General features: G+C 35.5%; 1 protein-coding gene across 10 annotated transcripts; it reads left to right on the forward strand.

The window, feature by feature from the left end:
* Window positions 1-9697: 9697 nt before the first annotated feature.
* On the forward strand, window positions 9698-19492 carry LOC141610972 (putative disease resistance protein RGA1). Of its 10 annotated transcripts, XM_074429319.1 has the most exons (10): window positions 10195-13863; window positions 14625-14737; window positions 15022-15074; window positions 15511-15655; window positions 15992-16116; window positions 16249-16429; window positions 17602-17688; window positions 17960-18077; window positions 18568-18732; window positions 19035-19492. In XM_074429319.1, the coding sequence occupies exon 1, from the start codon at window positions 10501-10503 to the stop codon at window positions 13675-13677; it is 3177 nt and encodes a 1058-aa protein (XP_074285420.1). In that variant the 5' UTR covers window positions 10195-10500; the 3' UTR covers window positions 13678-13863; window positions 14625-14737; window positions 15022-15074; window positions 15511-15655; window positions 15992-16116; window positions 16249-16429; window positions 17602-17688; window positions 17960-18077; window positions 18568-18732; window positions 19035-19492. The 10 variants fall into 10 exon arrangements, with proteins under 10 accessions (XP_074285423.1, XP_074285420.1, XP_074285422.1 ...); XM_074429321.1 differs by lacking the exon at window positions 17960-18077; XM_074429312.1 differs by lacking the exon at window positions 17602-17688 and having other exon boundaries at window positions 17960-18085.
* Window positions 19493-19744: the final 252 nt, after the last annotated feature.

The following is a 19744-nucleotide window of genomic DNA, read 5'->3' on the forward strand; positions in this document are numbered from 1 at the left end:
GATATGGTACGGCCTAAGAAAGACCAGGCCGAGGTAAAAGAAGCCGCCGCAGAAGAAGCCGATGCAGAAATTTTCCGCAAAATACTTGTGCAGAATATACGCTCAAACGTACATCGGAGCCCATACCACGGCATAGACTACGCTGGGGGCAAATTGATGGGGCATATTCTGCACCGCTGACCAAGTCAACATATTGAGCAAGGTCAAAGATATCCACAAACAAGTCAACGACTTAGATAGCCTAGCCGATCTGACCCAGCCCCATCTACTGGTCACTGGTCTCGGCATGGCAACTTGCGGCCGGGGCACATATCCGCGTACTCATATTCAAGACCCCTCGGCGGTGAGGCAACGGGGGCCCGCCGGCCGCCATAGGTCCCTCGGCCGAGGGGTAGATCAGTCTTTCCACCTGCTAGCCACTTGGCCACTTGGCCACTACGTGACAAAAGGTGAAAGCCTATAAATACTCCTCAACCTTCATTGAGGAAAGGATCCATAAAATACACAACTAAACCTAAATACACTATTCATCTGGTAACATCTTCCTTATCTCTCTACAATATACATTCAGCCAAGTAACGACTTATCCTTTAAGTTTACTGACTTGAGCGTCGGAGTGAGTACGCTTGGCACAAAGCCAAGCCCTCAGTTCGTTCATTGTTGCAGGAGAGGCCGAGAGGAACGATTAAGATCAAAGGAGAATCCAACTCAAGACATCATTCAACAAGCCACGGGTGGTAACTATACTTGCTCTGGAATTACACCCGGAACAAATATATATATATATATATATAGAGGAAGGATCAACTAAGGTCCATTATATATTTGAGTCCATAAGGTCTTTTGTGAGCCATTGGATGGAGGGAGATGGAGGGATGAGATGAACCCACCAAAAGTCATTATACAAGCAAATTAACACACTTTACTAATCCACCCTAATTAACCACTAATTTACTATATATTTGTTTTCTACCCACCTATTTCTCTCTCATCTCACACATTTCACTCTTCTCTTCTCTAAAAAAAAACCCAAAAAATCCAAATAAATAAAAAACCCAAAAAATCCAAATAAATAAAAAAAACCCAAAAAAATAAAAAAACCCAAAAAATCCAAATAAATCAAAAAATCCAAATAAATCAAAAAACCAAATAAATCATTCATTTCTCTCTTCCTCATTCACCACCACCCACCACTATCCCAACCGACACCACCCACCGCCCACATCCACCGCCACCTCCACCACCGCCGTAATTATATAAACTCGTTTTTTTTTTTTTTTTTTTTCCAGATTTTGCGTCTCGGTTTATTTCGTCGTTTTTTTTTTTATTTTTTATTTTTATTTTTTTCGATTTCGTGTTTTAAATCTCGTTTTTTTTTTGTGAGATACTTTTTTTCATCTAAGACAAAAATGCACCAAAGTTATACAAAAATAGACCAAAGTTATACAAAAATAGACCAAAGTTATACAAAAAAAGACTAAAGTTATACAAAAATTGGACTAAAGTTATACAAAAAATTGGACTAAAGTTATACAAAAAATGAACCAAAGTTATACAAAAATGAACCAAAGTTATACAAAAAAGCACCAGAGTTATACAAAAAATGCACCAGAGTTATACAAAAATGCACCAAAGTTATACAAAAATGGACTAAAGTTATACAAAAATGAACCAAAGTTATACAAAAATGAACTAAAGTTATACAAAAATAGACCAAAGTTATACAAAAAAAGACTAAAGTTATACAAAAAAATGCACCAAAGTTATACAAAAAATGGACTAAAGTTATACAAAAATGAACCAAAGTTATACAAAAATGAACCAGAGTTATACAAAAATGCACCAAAGTTATACAAAAATAGACTAACTTTTGTATAACTCTGGTGCATTTTTGTATAACTCTTGTGCATTTTTGTATAACTCTGGTCCATTTTTGTATAACTTTGATTCATTTTTGTATAACTTTGGTTCATTTTTTGTATAACTTTAGTCCAATTTTTTGTATAACTCTGGTGCATTTTTGTATAACTCTGGTCCATTTTTGTATAACTTTGGTTCATTTTTGTATAACTTTAGTCCAATTTTTTGTATAACTTTAGTCCAATTTTTTGTATAACTTTAGTCCAATTTTTTGTATAACTTTAGTCCATTGTTGTATGACTTTAGTCCAATTTTGTATAACTTTGGTGCATTTTTGTATAACTTTAGTCCATTTTTTTATAACTCTAGTCCTTCATATGTATAACTTTAGTCCATATTTGTAAAACTTTAGTCCAAAATTGTATAACTTTAGTCCAAAGTTGTATAACTTTAGTCCAAAGATGTAAAACTCTAGTCACAATCTGTAGAACTCTAGTCATACAATGTATAACTCTAGGCATTTGATGTATAACTCTAGTCAAAAAAAAAAATAATTCTAGTCAAAAGATGTAAAACTCTAGTCACAATCTGTATAACTCTAGACATACAATGTATAACTCTAGTCCATTGTTGTATAAAAAAACCAAACAATAAAAAAAATAAAATCAAAACATACGTATAACTCTAGTCATACAATGTATAACTCTAGTCACAGTTTGTATAACTCTAGTCATACAATGTATAACTCTAGTCACAGTTTGTATAACTCTAGTCATACAATGTATAACTCTAGTCACAGTTTGTATAACTCTAGTCATACAATGTATAACTCTAGTCACAGTTTGTATAACTCTAGTGATTCAACGTATAACTCTATTCACACTGTATAACTCTAGTCACAGTTTGTATAACTCTAGTCAATTTTTTGTATAACTTTAGTCCAATTTTTGTATAACTTTAGTCTTTTTTTGTATAACTTTGGTCATAAAATGTATAACTTTAGTCATAAAATGTATAACTTTAGTCATAAAATGTATAACTTTAGTCGTAAATAGTAAAAAATCAAACAATAAATATGAAAAATATGAAAAAAAAAAAAATAATAACAAAAACCAAAAAAACTCATAATAACAAAAACAAAAAACCAAATAAGAATAATAAAACCAAAAAACCAAATAAGAATAATATAACCAACAAAAAATTAATAACCAACAAAAATTAAAAACCAAATAACAATTACAAAATAAAGTAAATATGACAAAAACACAAAAAAACCAATAGATCTAAAAAAAACAACACCACACAAAATTAATACCAAATCTCAAATAATAATAAAAATAACTAAACTAAAAAAAAATAAAAACCAAATAACACTTAAAATAACAAAACCAAACGAAAATTTTTTTAAAAAAAAAAAAAAAAAAAAAGAAAAACCAGAACGGAAAAAAGGAGAAAGGAAGAGCAGGGAGGGAGAAAGGGAGAAAGGAAAAAAGCAAAAACAAAAAACAAGTACAACACCAACGACCCACAAGAACAACCACCACCACCACGCCTTTCTCCCCAAACCGCAAGAACCACCACCACCACGAGCAACAACCAGCAATGACAACGGCCGACGAGCAATGGAGGAAGGCGGGATTTTCAAAATTTGAATTTTGAAAATAGGGGTGTGATCGTGGAGTTGTTGCGGTCGTGGGGAGGAGGAAGGCGGGTCGTGGAGTTGTTGCGGAGGTGGAGGGAGGAGGAAGTCGTGGAGTTGTTGCGGTGGTGGAGGGAGTTGTTGCGGTCGTGGAGTTGTTGCGGTGGTGGAGGGAGGAGGGAGGCGGGTGGTTGTTGTCGTGGAGTTGTTGCGGTGGAGGGAGGAAGGAGGCGGGTGGTGGAGAGGAGGGTGGTCGGGGAGGTGGAGCCGCGACATGGCAGAGGAAGGAGGAAATGGAGATTTGGTTTTTGGGTTTTGGGTTTTGGGTTTTGGTTTTTTGGTTTTTGGCTTTTTTTTTATGAGAGAAAAAATGAGAGTTTATGAGAGATAATGAGTAAAATGAATGAATGATATGAGGGAGTGAGGAGAGGGAGATTAGAATGAGGAGGATTGATTAGGGGGAGGGATTAGTGAGGATCATTTGTGGCCCTTCAATGAGATGAAATCCCCTCCCTTCATCTCCTACATCCAAAGGTCCATATTAGGACTTAGGGACTCAATGGATGTAGTGACCTTACTAGAACCCTTCTCTCTCTCTCTATATATATATATATATATATAATAAATACATAAATTAAAAAAAAAATTACATTAATAAAAATGCAATTCTTATATTTTCATAGAGGGTCTTATTCTCCTCTATGATATCCGTCCTCTCCTCCTTGGTTATTTGGAGGTTCCGTTCAACAGTTGCTATATCGTCATATAGTTGCAACTGCTGCTGCTCTGTCAAGCCATCTTCTTTGGCGTCCTTCAGTATGGATCGAGCATCCGCAAGGTAGCTCCTGAAACTTTCGTCAATGTGGAGCAACCGGTGGATGAAACTGTTGTTGTTCTCGATCATAGTAAGAGTCTTAAGGATGATATCATTCATTTTGTTGGAATTTGGAGTTTGTTTGAAAGATTAAGTAGGGTTTATTTGGAGTTTGTTTTAACAGTTAGGGTTTGGAGATGTATAGTGAGATAATGGAATGTTAGGGGGTGTTTGGTTGGCTCTCTTGGAATGGATTGGAATGGATTTGCTCCATTCCAATGTTTGGTTGGAGTATTTTGGAATGGAGTTAGATACCCAATGGATTCTAACTCCATTTCAACCCCCTAGAATCTCATACCCAACTTCTACCCTTGGTATCAAACTCCATTCCACCCCTGTACAATTTTAAGATCAACCAAACAAGTTTATGAAGGAATGGATTTAGAACCCCATACCATTATGGATTCATATTCCAATCCATTCCATTCCATGCTAATGAACCAAACGCCCCCTTAGTTGAGATAATGCATGTATTTATACTAAGCAATGTGTGGGTGATTTGAGTTGTTTTTTAATTAATATATATGTTAGGAAGTTGTGCCATAATCATTATCATATCTCTCTCTGCTGCTTCAAATCTTATTACTAACCCTTCTCATTCCATATTGTCCGTTCATATGCACAGGGATGGCAGTAATAATGCATGCATTGGAATTATAACGGGCCGTAATTATGCATGCATCTAGTAATATTTAATTTAATTTTTTTTTAAGAACAAACAACAACGGTTATTTATAAACAACCCGTTGTCTTTAGTTATAACAACGGTTTTGTATTTTACAACCCGTTGTTATAACTTTCCCCCCAAAATTGAGTCACATTTTCCACAACGGGTTTTTATACTTAAAACCATTGTTAATAGTTTTAACAACGGGTTCCTTAAGAAACCAACCGTTGTTAAAACCTTTTACAACGGACCCTTTAACAACGTCCGCTTTTTTATATAACAACGGTTTTTAACCGTTGTTATAGCCTGTATCTGTAATAGTGATAATTCATTATAGATGATAAAATCTGAAGATCCATATGAATTTGATATGTCAAACGAAGAGTGGGACGGGTAATTTTGATTTTGAGCAAAATATTGGTGAAATATAATTTTTTTTAGAACAAACGTGACAATGATATTGGTTTTTATGGTTGATTAACAAACATAGAATAAAAGAAAAGTGAGTCTATTATGACTGAGATTCAATAGATAATACAGGTAGGTTAGCCGTTTCTGATTCAATGGAGAATACAGGTAAGTTAGCTTTTTAATTAAGAAGGAATACGGGTAAGTTGGCTTTTTCTGATTCATGTTTACGACTTTAATCCAAATTCCCTCAGCATTAAAATTGCCATTATTGCTCACTTTACACAAAATAAAAAAAAAAACATATAAATGAAAATGTAGTTATTATAATCTTTTTCTACAAATTTGTTATATAAACTTGCCTTACACGAAAATTTGTATACTCTTACTCACAAATACAAAATTTATGGTGTTGTTTGGCCAAACTTAAAAAGTGCTTTTGTAATTGAAAAAGTAGTAGCTTGGCCAAACATGGTAAATTAGAGAGTTTTAAAAGTGCTTTTGAGAAGTCAAAAACTGATTATTCACCCTCAAAAGGAGAAGTAGATATTTACTACTTCTACTTCTACTTTTTACATAAAGAACCAAATAAGCAAACAAAAGTTGTATTAAAGTAGTTAGGCCAAACATATATAAATTTTGTGAGAAACGCTTTTATAAAAGTATGGCCAAACAACTAAAATTTTTCCGAAAAGTAACTTGTGAATAAACTCCTTTTAAAAAGGAAAAGTCATTTTCAATAAGTAAGGCCAAACAGCACCCCCATTTCAATCTTACCTACAACCTAATTTCCTTTTTTAACATTGTTTCCGTATAAGGTTGTGTTTTATCCCGTATTTGCAACAAACTAAAACCCAACTTTTGATTATATTTTGTTGTTTTAAAAGTCGAGTTCATCTGAGACTTATTGGAAAGTATTTACCAAATAATTTTAAACTATTGGAAAGAGGTCGTTCAATGATTTGAGTTAAACAATATAACGTAACTAAAATTAATACCAAAGGCTCTACTAAATGGCTCGTGCATCGCACGGGCATTAACTCTAGTAAATATATATTTGAGGCTTTTTTCGAGCGACGTGGTAGTCTCCAACTTTTTTAAAACACTTAATTAAATTTTAAAATTAATTACTTACAATTTCTATTAGAATTAGGAAATAATTAATCATGTACAATTTTCCTATTAGAATTAGAAAATTATTTTTTAATATTTGTGCACTTATTATTTTAAAATTACTTTTTTCAACTTTTCTATTAGAATTAGAAGATTATTTCTTAATATTCCGGTTTATTTATATATATGAAAAATTCGATATACTATAGAAAAAAAAACTTAGATATATACATAATCTCCAATTTTATACGCATTATTCAATATGATAATTCACAACATAAAATGTCTGTAAGCTCAATTTTTTTTAAACACTTAAAATAAAATTAAAAATTAACATAAAGAATAATATAAAAATAATGTTTAATAAAAATTAACTTATATGTAAAATAATATTCAAATAGTGTTTAATACTGTAATTATCTAAACATCATATTTTAAATATTATATCAATAACTTAATAATAGTTTCAAATCTTTGTAATTAATCTAAGTGACTTAATTTTGTTTATTACTAACTACTATCGAGAATGCAAATGAATTCCATAGAAATTCTATCATTCTAAAAAATTTGTTAAACGACCTGATTGCTTCCTATGAGAAGCTGAAATTGATCATTATACGATCCATTCATTGTGTATTTTATGATTATGAGAGCAAGCATGCCCATTTTATTTCATCATAATAATTTCTCGACCCTCGCTGAAATTTTGCTATAATTGTGTATTTGCCTAAATCATTCTAACATCTAGATTTGCACAAATTTATTGGGATGTCCAACCTCTACTGCACACGTAGTAATATACTCTGTATTAAACAATAGTTTTTCTAAGGTAGTTTACTTCAAAGGTACACGATAAGTTAGCTTAGAAAAAAAACGTTTGGCATTCCTCACGTCCCATCATTTATTTATCCTTTTAATTTCTATGAGGAATATATTAATCAATGTAAAAAAAATTATTGGGACGGAGATAGACCTGGCAAACGAGCTATTCGGGTTAGGTTCGGGTCGGGACAAATCAGGTTTTCAAGAATTTGGTTCGAAATGGGTCGGGTTGGATAAGTGGTGGAGTTAGAGGGGCTAGCAGGGGCGAGGGCGGTCGAAAATTTCATTGTTATAGTTAAAATTTTCCAACTTTTTTCGAGGTTACCTTAAACCATATATAGGTTAATTATCATATTTATCATCTTTTCACATATATATAGGTTAATTATCATCTTTTCACATACCGCACATTAATATGTTTTAATTATTATTTTATTACTCTGCAAAAACCAAATGAGGTCTTTACCTCAAGTTGTTGCCTTTTTATTACTGTGAATTAAATTCTTCTAATTTGACAAAATTTCATTAGGTTTCGATTCAAATTGGGCCTTCATGACCACTTGGACGGATTTTTCTCTCTCCCGTTTATGTGTTCAAACTGTAAAGCCAATTGGTTTTTTTTTCCGGTTTGATCAAATAGAAAAAGATCTTAAAAATATTATCAAACGACATTTTCAAGGAAATTTTACCATAAACAATTTCAAGTTTACACTACATTTTCATAAATATTCCAAGTTTTAACAACCCGCGCGATTGCACGGGACATAAGGTCAACTTGAATGGTAAGTAATACACTCAAAAGGGGCCTCTAAATGATCTCGGGCAATCCAACCAATACACACCAAAAAAGCAGACGGCTACATTCATTTTGTGCCATGGGGAATCAGGAAGGGCGTAATAGTTTGGGTTAACAGGTGTTTGAGGTCAGGTTTTAAGAGTGTTGGCAATAGACCAAGAAGAACAAAGAAAATGAATAGAAGAAAGTCACTGCGGGTCCAAGGGGTTTAACACTGAGTTAACCAAAACCACCAAATGATTAAGAAGAAAAGATCAGAGTAAATCAAGACGAGTTGAAGTGATTAAGGTTTTAAAAGAGTCTAAGACGAAGGTCAAATTAAAGGAGTAGAAGGTAAGCGGAAGCTGACAAAATGAGGGACAGACCCACACAATGTGGATGATGCTCTTATAATGATGGTGGCACAAGCTAAAAAAGGCGAAATAGGCAAACCTCGAGAGGAGAGACTAACGTTATGTGGGAGTATACCCCCACCAAGCAAGCTACAAAAAAAGAAAATTACGATGCTTGATACATGTGGAACACAATCATTTAAGGTTGGCCATGAAAAGAAGGGTAAGGTGAGGGTAAGAGCACTCTTTAGAATAAGAGAAGCTTAAGGAGAAACTTTTAAAATAGCACTGAGAGTTGATATAACAGTCACAATACGGTTAAAAAGAAATTGAGTGACAAGAATATTTTGATGATGAAAAAAAAGCACATTAAACTCATTGTCAGAAACATTTCAAGAGACATTGACAATAATAAAGATAGGAACACATGGTTGAGTTGGGGAGGATAGGTCCAAAAAGAAGGGATCTAAGAGGCTTAAGGGTATAACGGATGACTGTATCTATATTAGTTGTTTATCATACTTTAAATTCAAAGATCAAAAAAGAAGAGGCGTGTACATGTTGTATGTAACACATGCAATGTTAAACGAATTAAAATACAAATGGATTCTCATATTTTGTTTTGTTTTATCAATTAAACTTCTCCAAACTACTATCTAAGGGAAAGATATGTGTTATCCAATAAGTGTCAATTAGTTTAGCATTAACTACTATCTAAACAATTTTATTGTTAATCAAATATGTTAGCATTAAAATTGATCTATAGTCCCCTTTACACAATAAAGTCTAAAACATCCTTACGCAAGTTACATTTATTTAGACAATTATTTTAGAATCCGTGCAACGCACGGGCATCACACTATTAGATTATATATCCGATATACTACCATCGGTTTTATACTTTTTGAGCATTATAATAAAGCTTTAATCTTATGTACTACCATCGGTTTTATATTAAGTTTTTGAGCTTTATTTTAAAAATTATGAATCTTATTATAAAGTTTCTGAATTTATTCACTAAAACATTAAGCTCAAAAAAAATTACAATAAACTCAAAAACATTATTTATAACTTACTTAAATTTGAGTTTTTGACGGAAAAAAATAAAATATAACTTATAAACTTTAATAAGTTCAGAAAAAATACATATATGCTCAAAAACTAAATAAAATTTGAGGTGATTAGCTACAAAAAAAAATACAAAAAATGCTTAAAAAGAAGTAAAATACATTCAATAAATGTTCCATTTTCTCAACATCAGTCACCAAAGGATCGTCAAGGCAGAAATCCAAACCAAATCGAGTGAAAGAAAGAGAAGGGTAATTTAGTCAGACCACAATAATCCTTTTACCAACACCAAAATGAAGACGATGAAGCCAATCCAATTCATATCAAGTAAGATTTTAATCCTTTTACCCTTTTCTAATTTTTTATTTTGGCAATAGATGTTCTATAATTGTTAAAGAGTATTTTAATCATGAAACGTCTTGCAAGAGATTAATTGATTGATATCAATTTCGGTAAAAAATTATGAAGTACGGAGTATAATCATCTTACAAAAAGGGTACCGGGTGTAATCGAGCCGATTCGATACCTGCTTGGTGAAGCTCGAAATCAAGTTGTCTATGAAAAGCCGAACTCCGGTCCTAAGGTACAACTAGTCTTGTTATAGACGGATATATCCGTCTCTAGCTAAAGATAGGTCAAATAGCTTCAAAGTGGTGACATTTTTTGACCCCACATTTGTTGCTTGTCCTATTAGGAAGGTTGTATTGTATTTGACCCGTCTTTAGTTATAGACGGATATGTCAATGACAAAGTCTTTACGAAGTCAACTCAAATTAGTAACCACATGATATCTGCTGTAAATATCACATCTCCATTCATTATTGGCGGCCCTTCTAACACTTTCTGCATTATCTATTTTTCTGATTTCTTGCATTTTTAAAAAAAAAAAATCTCAGAGATATAATTCAATTTCCCACAATCATGGATCTTTCAACAACCTTGTCTTTAGTTCAAACTATACTTACTGCTATCCAAACTTTGGGTCAGTTGCATTCAGTGTGCTCTATTTCTTACTGCAAATTCGAGCTTGATGATCTCCAGAACACTGTCCAAACCGTCAGAGCTGTTCTTGAGGATGCTGATGCCAAGCAGGACTCACTCAACAGCCAGGAGAAGAATTACATCATCGAGCTCAAAGATGCTGTTTACGACGCTGATGATGTGTTAGATGAGTTCCTAACCCTTGCCAAGCAAAATCAACTCAAAGGCAACAAGGTGAAATCCTATTTTTTTCGATTTAAGCTTCTTACTCACAGACTTTCAAGTAAAATCAAAAGGGTTAACAACAAGTTGAACAAAATTGCGACTAAGAGTGATCAGTTTAGTTTTAAGGTTGACTTTAAGCCTATAAAATTTACAAAGGAGGAGACTTCTTCTTGTTTGTCTGATGTAATCATCGGAAGGGAGGAAGATGTGGAGAAGATTGTAGGTGTGTTGTTGGGTTCTCATAATGTACATCACCCAAATGTTTCTCTGCTTTCCATTATGGGTATGGGAGGTTTGGGAAAAACCGCTCTTGCTCAACTTGTGTATAACGATCCTAGGATCACTGAGGCATTCCCACTGAAGAGGTGGACTTGCATCGCTGATCAGGATCAACAACAATTGGACTTGAAAGGGCATTTAGCGAAGGTGGTGAATGGATTCTCTCTTACTGATAAAATGTCTTTGGAGGACATACATCATAAAGTTAAGAAGCAACTTGGAGGGCAAAAATACTTGCTCGTGTTAGATGATGTGTGGACTGAAAGTTATGATCAATGGCAGAAGTTCAAAGGGTTTTTGAACGTAGGGGGAAGAGGGAGTTGGATAATTGTAACTACGCGCTCGAAAAAAACTGCCCAAATTATTGCAGGTGATCAAATGCATGAGTTGCGAGGATTGTCGGAACCGGAGTCATGGCATTTGTTCGAAAGGATGGCGTTTCAAGGAGAAGAAAGAGATGATGAATTGGTTAAACTTGGCAAAGAGATTGTAAAAAAGTGTATCAATGTCCCGCTTGCTATTAGAGTGGTAGGAAGTCTTCTCCGTGGTCAATCCAAGTCTGAGTGGTTATCATTTCACGACAAAGGCTTAGACTGTCTTAGTGAGAGTAATGATGACATGATGACCCGCATATTGAAGTTAAGTTACGATCAACTTAACCCTTCCTTGAAGACTTGTTTTGCCTACTGTGCTATGTTTCCCAAGGATTGGGAGATTAATAAGAAAATGTTGATTCAGCTTTGGATGGCACAAGGCTACATTAACTCGGATGATTTGGGCGAAGAATACTTTCTTATATTGCTTCAGAGGTGTTTTTTCCAAGATATACACGAGGATGAATTTGGGGGGATTAAGTCGTTTAAGATACATGATCTCTTGCATGATATTGCTGAAAAAGTAGCGGGCGAAGAGATTTTCAGGTTCAGTTTTGGTACTTCTAGTGTGGGTAAAAGAGTTCGCCATCTCTCTCTTGTGGAGGACTCCTACGCACAACATATCTTCAATAATTCTCAAATTCGTACGTGCCTTTTTATTACAAAATGGTACAACACGAGTAAAGTGGACCAACTACTAGCAAGTAAATCAATACCGAAATGGACATGCTTAAGGTCTTTAGATCTGAGTCATTCACATGCCAAAAGCTTACCAAAATCAATAGGTGACCTGTTGCATCTGAGGAGTTTAGACCTCTCATACAATAGGGATCTAGAAGTTCTTCCCAAGTCAATAACAAAGCTAGTAAATCTCCAAACTTTGAATTTATATTATTGTAAGAGTTTAAAACAACTGCCGGATGATGTGAGCAAGCTAGTTGATCTCTCCACTTTAAATGTAGCTCAATGTGATGCGCTGAGTCATATGCCGGCCGACATAAGTATGTTGAGCTCTCTCCACACTTTATGCCAATTTGTGGTAGGTGGGCGAACAAAATCAGCTTCAAAGCAATGTTTTTATGGGTTGGAAGACCTAAAGCACCTGAACAAATTGAAAGGGGAATTGACGATTGAAATAGCAGTACTTGAAAATGCAAAATTTGTGAAGGAAGAACATGGTGGGGGAGACTATTTAAGGAGTAAGGAACACCTAGAAAAGATTGTAATTAACTTTAGACGCAGAGAGGAGTATGGAAGCATGGAGTCTGAGCAAGCATTGCTGGAAGAGATGCAGCCTCATCGTGATGTCAAGGCATTGGAGTTGGAGGGGTATCATGGTGACACAATACCGAGGTGGCCAGGGAGGGGGGATAACTCGGCGTTGTTCGATTTCCCTAATCTTGTCACTTTGCGGATCGAAGATTGCAGTGAGCTTCTCTATCTGCCTTGGCAAATTGGGAAACTGCCCCACCTTAAGACGCTAGAGATTTCGATGTTGGAGAATATGGAATATGTGGCGGACTCAGAAACACTTGTCTCGGATGAAGGATCATCCTTCTTCCCCAGCCTCGATAACCTCCGTTTATCTTGGTTGCCTGAGTTAAAAGGATGGTGGCGGAGATCAGAATCAGGGTCGCACATGGTCAACTCTAATGACAGTAGGAGCAGCCGAGAAGGACAAGTAGAGTGGGAATCATCTCCCTGTTTTCCTCTACTAAAGAAGCTCACTATAGAATTTTGTGAAAATATGATGTTTGTCCCTTTATGTCCGCAACTCGAAGAGCTCACAATACGTGATTACATAGAAATAGTGTCTGATGAGAGAATGGAGAGGTCCATACATCGTCCCTTGTCATGTACCAAATTGAAGAGACTGCAAATCAGCAACTTGGAGTGGCTGAAATCAATGCCAAGCGAGTACACTCAGTTTCTTTCAGAGATAGATATAGTGTCTGATAGGAGAATGGAGAGGTTGGGAGAAGTAAATGAGTTTCCGACCTATTTATTGTCTTCCGTGCGAACCCTACGCATCAACCTTTGCCCGGAACTTGTTAGCATAAGAGGATGGTTGGAGCATCTTTCTGCCTTGGAGTATTTGCGTATAGATGAGTGTCCAAAAGTGGAGTTGGGTGGGATGTCATGGCATAACCTTGCTGCTACCCTTCAGACCTTGAAATTGAGTGTATTAAAAGAGATGGAGGAATTGCCAGAGGGGTTACAGTACTGCACTTCCCTCTGATATCTTAACATTTGGGATTGTCCCAAACTGAAATCCATGCCAAAATGGATGCCCAAACTCACCTCTCTCCAGGAGCTTTACATTGTACTGGGTTCCGAGAGTGTCAAAGAAAGATGCCAAAAACCGAATGGGGAGGACTGGCCCCTCATCCACCACATCTCACGTTTTGAGATGTGGTAGAGAATAGTGTGCACTCTATCTTATACTCCGTACATTATTACGTGAATCCGATTATTATTTTATGAGATCTTAAGTTAAGTGACATTAGTTGGTATTTGACTTTGGTAGACAAATTATATGAAAAAATAAGAATACACACTCCATCTTATTTATATTGTCGCTATTTGACTTTAATAGTCAAATGATATGAACCATCTTTTTTTTATATATTGTACGTACCCTCCAATTTTTGTTGAACGAGTTTTTTCTTCTTTGCAATTTGCAAACAAACATAATTCTCCCTCTCGTTGTTTAGTATGGCTAATTGGCAAGAGGTATGATATCATAAGGGAAATGGGAGAATATGACTTGATGGGATATCGGCCATCACAAATGAGAATTTGTGTTGAATCATAGTTAGGATGATTCAAGAGCTCAAATGAATAAGATAATCCATGTGAGAAAGATGTGAAGCTGTGAGGAGTTATACGATTTGATTAGACTCTACTTGAACAAGTAGAGGGGTATATAAGATGGAGGGGTATATAGAGAAAAACATAAAAAAATTGGCAGTTTTAAAGAAATTAGCTACCATAGTCGACGTTGGTTGAAAACTTGTATTATACACTCTACATATACAGCTACAAAATATTTGAATAGATTTGGTCTTGCTTAAGCCTTAAGACCGTCTTAATTTAAGATCTCTTACAATCTTTTTATATTTTAACCTCTATTTTAATCGTGTGTGAAAGCTGTCTTAAGTTAAGTTTTGGGTTTACAAAATGAAGGAGTACGACCAAACTGAAAGATAGCAACATGAACAAAGATGGGCGATAGCCGATAGGCAGACAAGCTTGAAATAAACAGAGGCGTAGTTACATAATTTCAAAATTTGTGAAAGGTATATGAATTTAAATAAATGACTATTAGCACAATAGGCTAACATAAGTTTGTGTATGATTTACCTTGAATCAATTCTCCATTTTTTTGTCATAGAAGTTTGCACCCTGCACAATTAGTATTTTACTACCCGTAAACTTAAATGAGTTTCCGACCTGTTTATTGTCTTCCCTGCGTTACCTGAGCATCGATGATTGCGCCAAACTTAAGAGCCTGGAAATTTAGTACTCAAGTTTCTAGGGTGAAGATTGACCATATTGTTTGCCACTGAATAATCTATGATAGGCGAACGGGTCAGCAAGAATCAAGATAAGGAAGTTATTGCAAGTACTGTGAAGGTAGCGTATATTACTTTTCTTTGGTCCTCCTTCCCTACGTCACAATCATTTGTTTGCCTTAGGTTGCTTTTCTACTGATGCACTGATTTCTGCCACCTTCTGTCAGATTTATTTCAGTTTTTTTATGTCAGACGAAGCCTTTTATTAGTTCGGCCATGTTTTAAGGGCTTGCGCGTAGAAATGTTTATAATTATAAAAGGCTGAGACCTTAAGTAACCAACTCTTTTTTTTGTCAGTCTGTCTTTTCCTCATTCTGAGACCTCAACTTTTCAGTTTTTAGATGCATGGTAGGTTTGGGGACTTGAATTATTATACATGTACCGAATCCGATGCTGCTGTAACTGTGAAACTAATCCCAACACTATCGTCACATCTAGTTAGGTGTTAGAGCTTAATGGAGTATCTGCTTACGGATTAAACTCCGGTGTATTTGCAGGCTGCTCTGAATGAATACAGGAGTACCACGAGTCCACGAGTTCAGGTCATTGCCGCTGACGCTAGTTCTACAAGTGATCAGCCAGAAATTGATGTCAGTGATGACGAATTTCTACAGTATTGACACATCCGAAATAAAAAAAAAGGTAAGCAAATGACTGAAGGAGTGGGTAAAATTTAAGGTTCCTTGGTTTGTTCTTGTATATTTAATTGGGGATAAATTAATATAGTTCTTTTTTGTCTTTCTTAATCAATTGATTGATTTTGCTTGTGTATTTAATGGGATTTGCCTGGCTTTGTTGCTGTAAATTGAATTTATTAGTAATATTGGGGACAGTGGCAGAACAAGGATTTGTCGTTAGGCGGCCTAGGGGGAAAAATTCGGAAATGTGAATTAAATGTTTGATAGAATGAAGAAATCAGTTCAAAATGGGGATTTGTATATTGATATAAATATGACTGTTTTTTAAAATGTTTGATAGAATGATAGGACTATCTATAGGAGAGACGAATTTCATACGGGGTGGTATTGCAAGACCTTTGTTGTGATGGCAGAAAGCGATTATCTTATCCACCTATTAATGTTGAAACCGGTGTCGTTCAGCAGGTAACTTTATCCTTCTTGTAGAATTGACTACTTTTTCTGTGTAGGATTCGAGTTTTTATCAAAGTCAGTTAGTTAGTTGCCTATAATTGGGGTACAAACTGATCTTTGTTTTTGTCACTGAATCTATGATAGGCAAACGGATCGGCTAGAATCAAGATAGGGGGAACTGATATTATTGCAAGTGTGAAGGTAGTGGATATTACAGGCTGAACTTGGTAGACCTAGTTTTTCTCGACCTGATCATGGAAAGGTTTCACGTTTCAATACACGTTGATTGCAGTGCAAGTGTGCAACTGCTGCACCGATTTATCAGGTATGTAGTTTGTTTATAGTTCTGTTTCTGATGAATATTTGTTATCTTAACTCATGTAGTTCATGCTGCGTTCCTCGACCTGTTGAAGTCTGAACTCAAAAACGTGTATATTCTTCAGCATTTACAAGGTTTAGTTATGCTATCTTCTCTACAGGATTTCAGTAATTGTGGAATTTTTTGTTTATTCTGATTAATCAATTGAACACTTCCAATTTCGCGAAAGTGGTAAACGACTCCCTTAAGTTTGCACTAATGTGAGATTAAACCCCTTGAGTTTGCTTTGGAGTAAACAAACCCCTTAACTTTGCTATAATGTGAAATCAAGCCCCTTTTATTTTTCCGGTCAAAATCTCACCGGATTTTTCAATTTCTCACCAATTTTCCATATCGGTGTACATATTACGTATAAATTCCCACACTGGAATGGAACCATGGTGATGTTGTTAGCTTACAGATTTTCTCTTCGGATCAGTTTGTTCATCCTGTGTTAAATTTTTCACATCTATGTTATAATTCCCAAATCCCAATTCAGACCATCATCGCAATTTGCACACCCATCATTTTGTGAATAAGATTTGAATTCTTGTTACGTAGTATTATTGTACATTTGTACCTGCATCTCAAATGCACCAATTCTTATTCATGTCAGTGATTTATTTCATCTCATGAATTATTTTCCAAGAGGCACCATATGGGGATTTTGCGACGCATTTTTTCTGTCATCTATGTGCCATTATTTGCCAAAAACATAGGGAAATACGTGAGAGGTATGAGGATCCCAACCTCCAGCTGTCCAGAAAATGAACATGCTCCGGAAGAATCCCGGTGAGATTGGTGGGAAATTGAAAAATCCGGTGAGATTTTAACCGGAAAAAATAAATGGGGTTTGACTTGACTTTATAGCAAAGTTAAGGGGGTTATTTATTCCAAAGCAAACTTCAGGGGGTTAATCTCACATCAGTGCAAACTTAAGGGGGTCGTTTACCACTTTCGCGCTTCCAATTTCATCTCCCCTTTTCAATCTTTACAATTCGATGATTTGGTCAAACTCTCGAGTGTGATCCGCTTCTTACTTGTGCCCTTGTTTTAGTCTCCCCTTTATTGGATTCCTTCTTTGGATGACTTTCTTAAATTGTCAGACATCAGTTACTGAGTCTTGGCACATAGCACAGGGCTCAATTCATTATTTGGTGAAGAATTGTCGTCAGAAATGGCACCGGCTCTACAGCGAGGTCTACTGAGAAGTAAAAGCGGAGCTGGTAGGAAATTTGTTCAAAAGATATTCGTTATAGCATCAATACAGTAATGGTTGATTAAGGATATTGAAACAAATAAATTCATTATTTTAAATTAAGGTCAAAACCAAAATGCAAATGTTGTGTAAAGTTCTTGAAAATTGTTGTGGCTGCATTTTGAGGTGATAATAGCCACGTTTAGCGAGATTAGGGCGTAAGAGCTGATAGTGTGTGACCGTGACTGAAACCTAGAATTTAATTTTATGGCATTGATTCCGACTCGTCGTTTTTTCAGGGGTTGGAATTGATACTTTCATCTCTATGTATTGTGAAGGGAAATACCTGTTGGGATTTATATATAGACCGCCTTGTGACCAGTTCTGATGGGAATTTGCTGGATGCCTTAGGTGCAGGTATCACGGTATTACTCGCTTATCTACTGATGCACTTGATTCTGCCACCACCTGTCAGATTTTGGCATTTCATCTGCTCGTACTTTACCTCTTATAATTTGAGACAAAGCTTTTTATTAATTTCGCCATGTTGTAGGGGTTTGGTATAAAAGGGTTAATGTTATAAAAGAGAATTTGCTCTGTTTCTCAAACTGTTATCCTCATATCCCTCTCCTAGAGTGATGTACCGTTGATTTGCTTCAATTTGATAACTAATTTTTCCTGTCAGTTTGGTTTTCGTCGTTCGGAGACATCATGTTCTCACCTTTTAGATGCATGGTAGGTTGGGAATAAAGAGTTTCAGTGAAATGGAACTCGAAGTATTATATAGTCTATCGAACCAATTGCAGTTGTCACTGTGATACTACTATTGTTGCGTTTATTACTTTATTTAGGTGTTAAAGGTTAATTGAGCATCTGCTTAAAGGACTGAATCTCTGTGTTTCTGCAGGCTGCTTTGAGTGATACAGGAGTACCACGAGTTCAGGTCATTGCTGCTGACGGTCTGACGCTAGTTCTTCAAGTGATCAGCTCATCAGCGAGAAATTGATTTCAGCGACGATGAATTTCTACAGTTTAACACTTCGGCAGTTCCTATCATAATTACATGACAAAGGTTTCAAATTTTCCTTTTATCATCTAGTATAAAGATTACCCCCTCTATCATACTTATATTGTTGCTATTTGACTTTGGTGATCAAATAATATGAACTTTGTCGGCTATTATATCGCTGTTGATCAAAGGCATTCCGAAAGAATCATATCCGCTCAATATTTGTCGTTTATATCGCTGTCGGTCAAATGGTTGAGACTAAAGTCAAATGAGAACAATATAAACTTGACGAAGGATTTGAATAGGCTCATTATTTCTCATTTGACTCCTACACTATTTGAATGCCAATTTTGATGTTTGTTTAGGTGGGAATACACTATATAGTAAATGCAACTGCAGAGGAAGAATCTCAAATGAGTTCAGATATTTCCATCTCTGGAAACCGGCAAGGTCATATATGTGGTCTAACCAAGCATGGTGGGGCAGGTCTGGATCCGAGTGTAATCCGTGACATGATCTCTGTAGCTAAACATGTCAGTGAGCAGTTTCTGAACAAGTTAGACTCTGAGGTAGCTGATGCACAAGCTCGTCAGGAGGAATCACGAAATGGAGTTAACCTTTATACCTAGAGTTCTTATTTCTACTCTCTAATGGCGATTTTTGGCGTAGGGATTAAGGTGAGATTTGTTAGTCGAGTAGAAATATTGCTACATGCGTGTAAATTATAAAATGTTTGTTTGTGTTGAGAAATTATGGTATTAATATGGATTTTCCGTTACAGTATATTGGTTCCCTACGAGGACGATTGAATCTTTTTCCTGTACTATGGTGTTGATAGGCTATCGCACACCTATGCAAAGATAATATTTATACCTTATGTAACAAATTAATGTAGTACTTAGGGGTCGAACCCAAAGGAGACGGGAGTTTATAATTTAGTTGTTAGGGATTGAATTTTACCTTGGTAGATTATCGATTGATTGATTGGGTTGAAGTGATAAAACAATAATAAATTAAATGTCTAGGGAGGTCGGGTAACACATGCCAATTACGTAAATATATGATTATGTTAAAC

The sequence above is a fragment of the Silene latifolia genome, chromosome 11 (genome assembly GCF_048544455.1).
Source record: "Silene latifolia isolate original U9 population chromosome 11, ASM4854445v1, whole genome shotgun sequence".
NCBI lineage: Eukaryota > Viridiplantae > Streptophyta > Magnoliopsida > Caryophyllales > Caryophyllaceae > Silene > Silene latifolia.

Coding starts and splice junctions, on each gene's coding strand:
- LOC141610972 (XM_074429319.1), top strand. CDS start 10,501: ATGGATCTTTCAACAACCTTGTCTTTAGTTCAAACTATACTTACTGCT.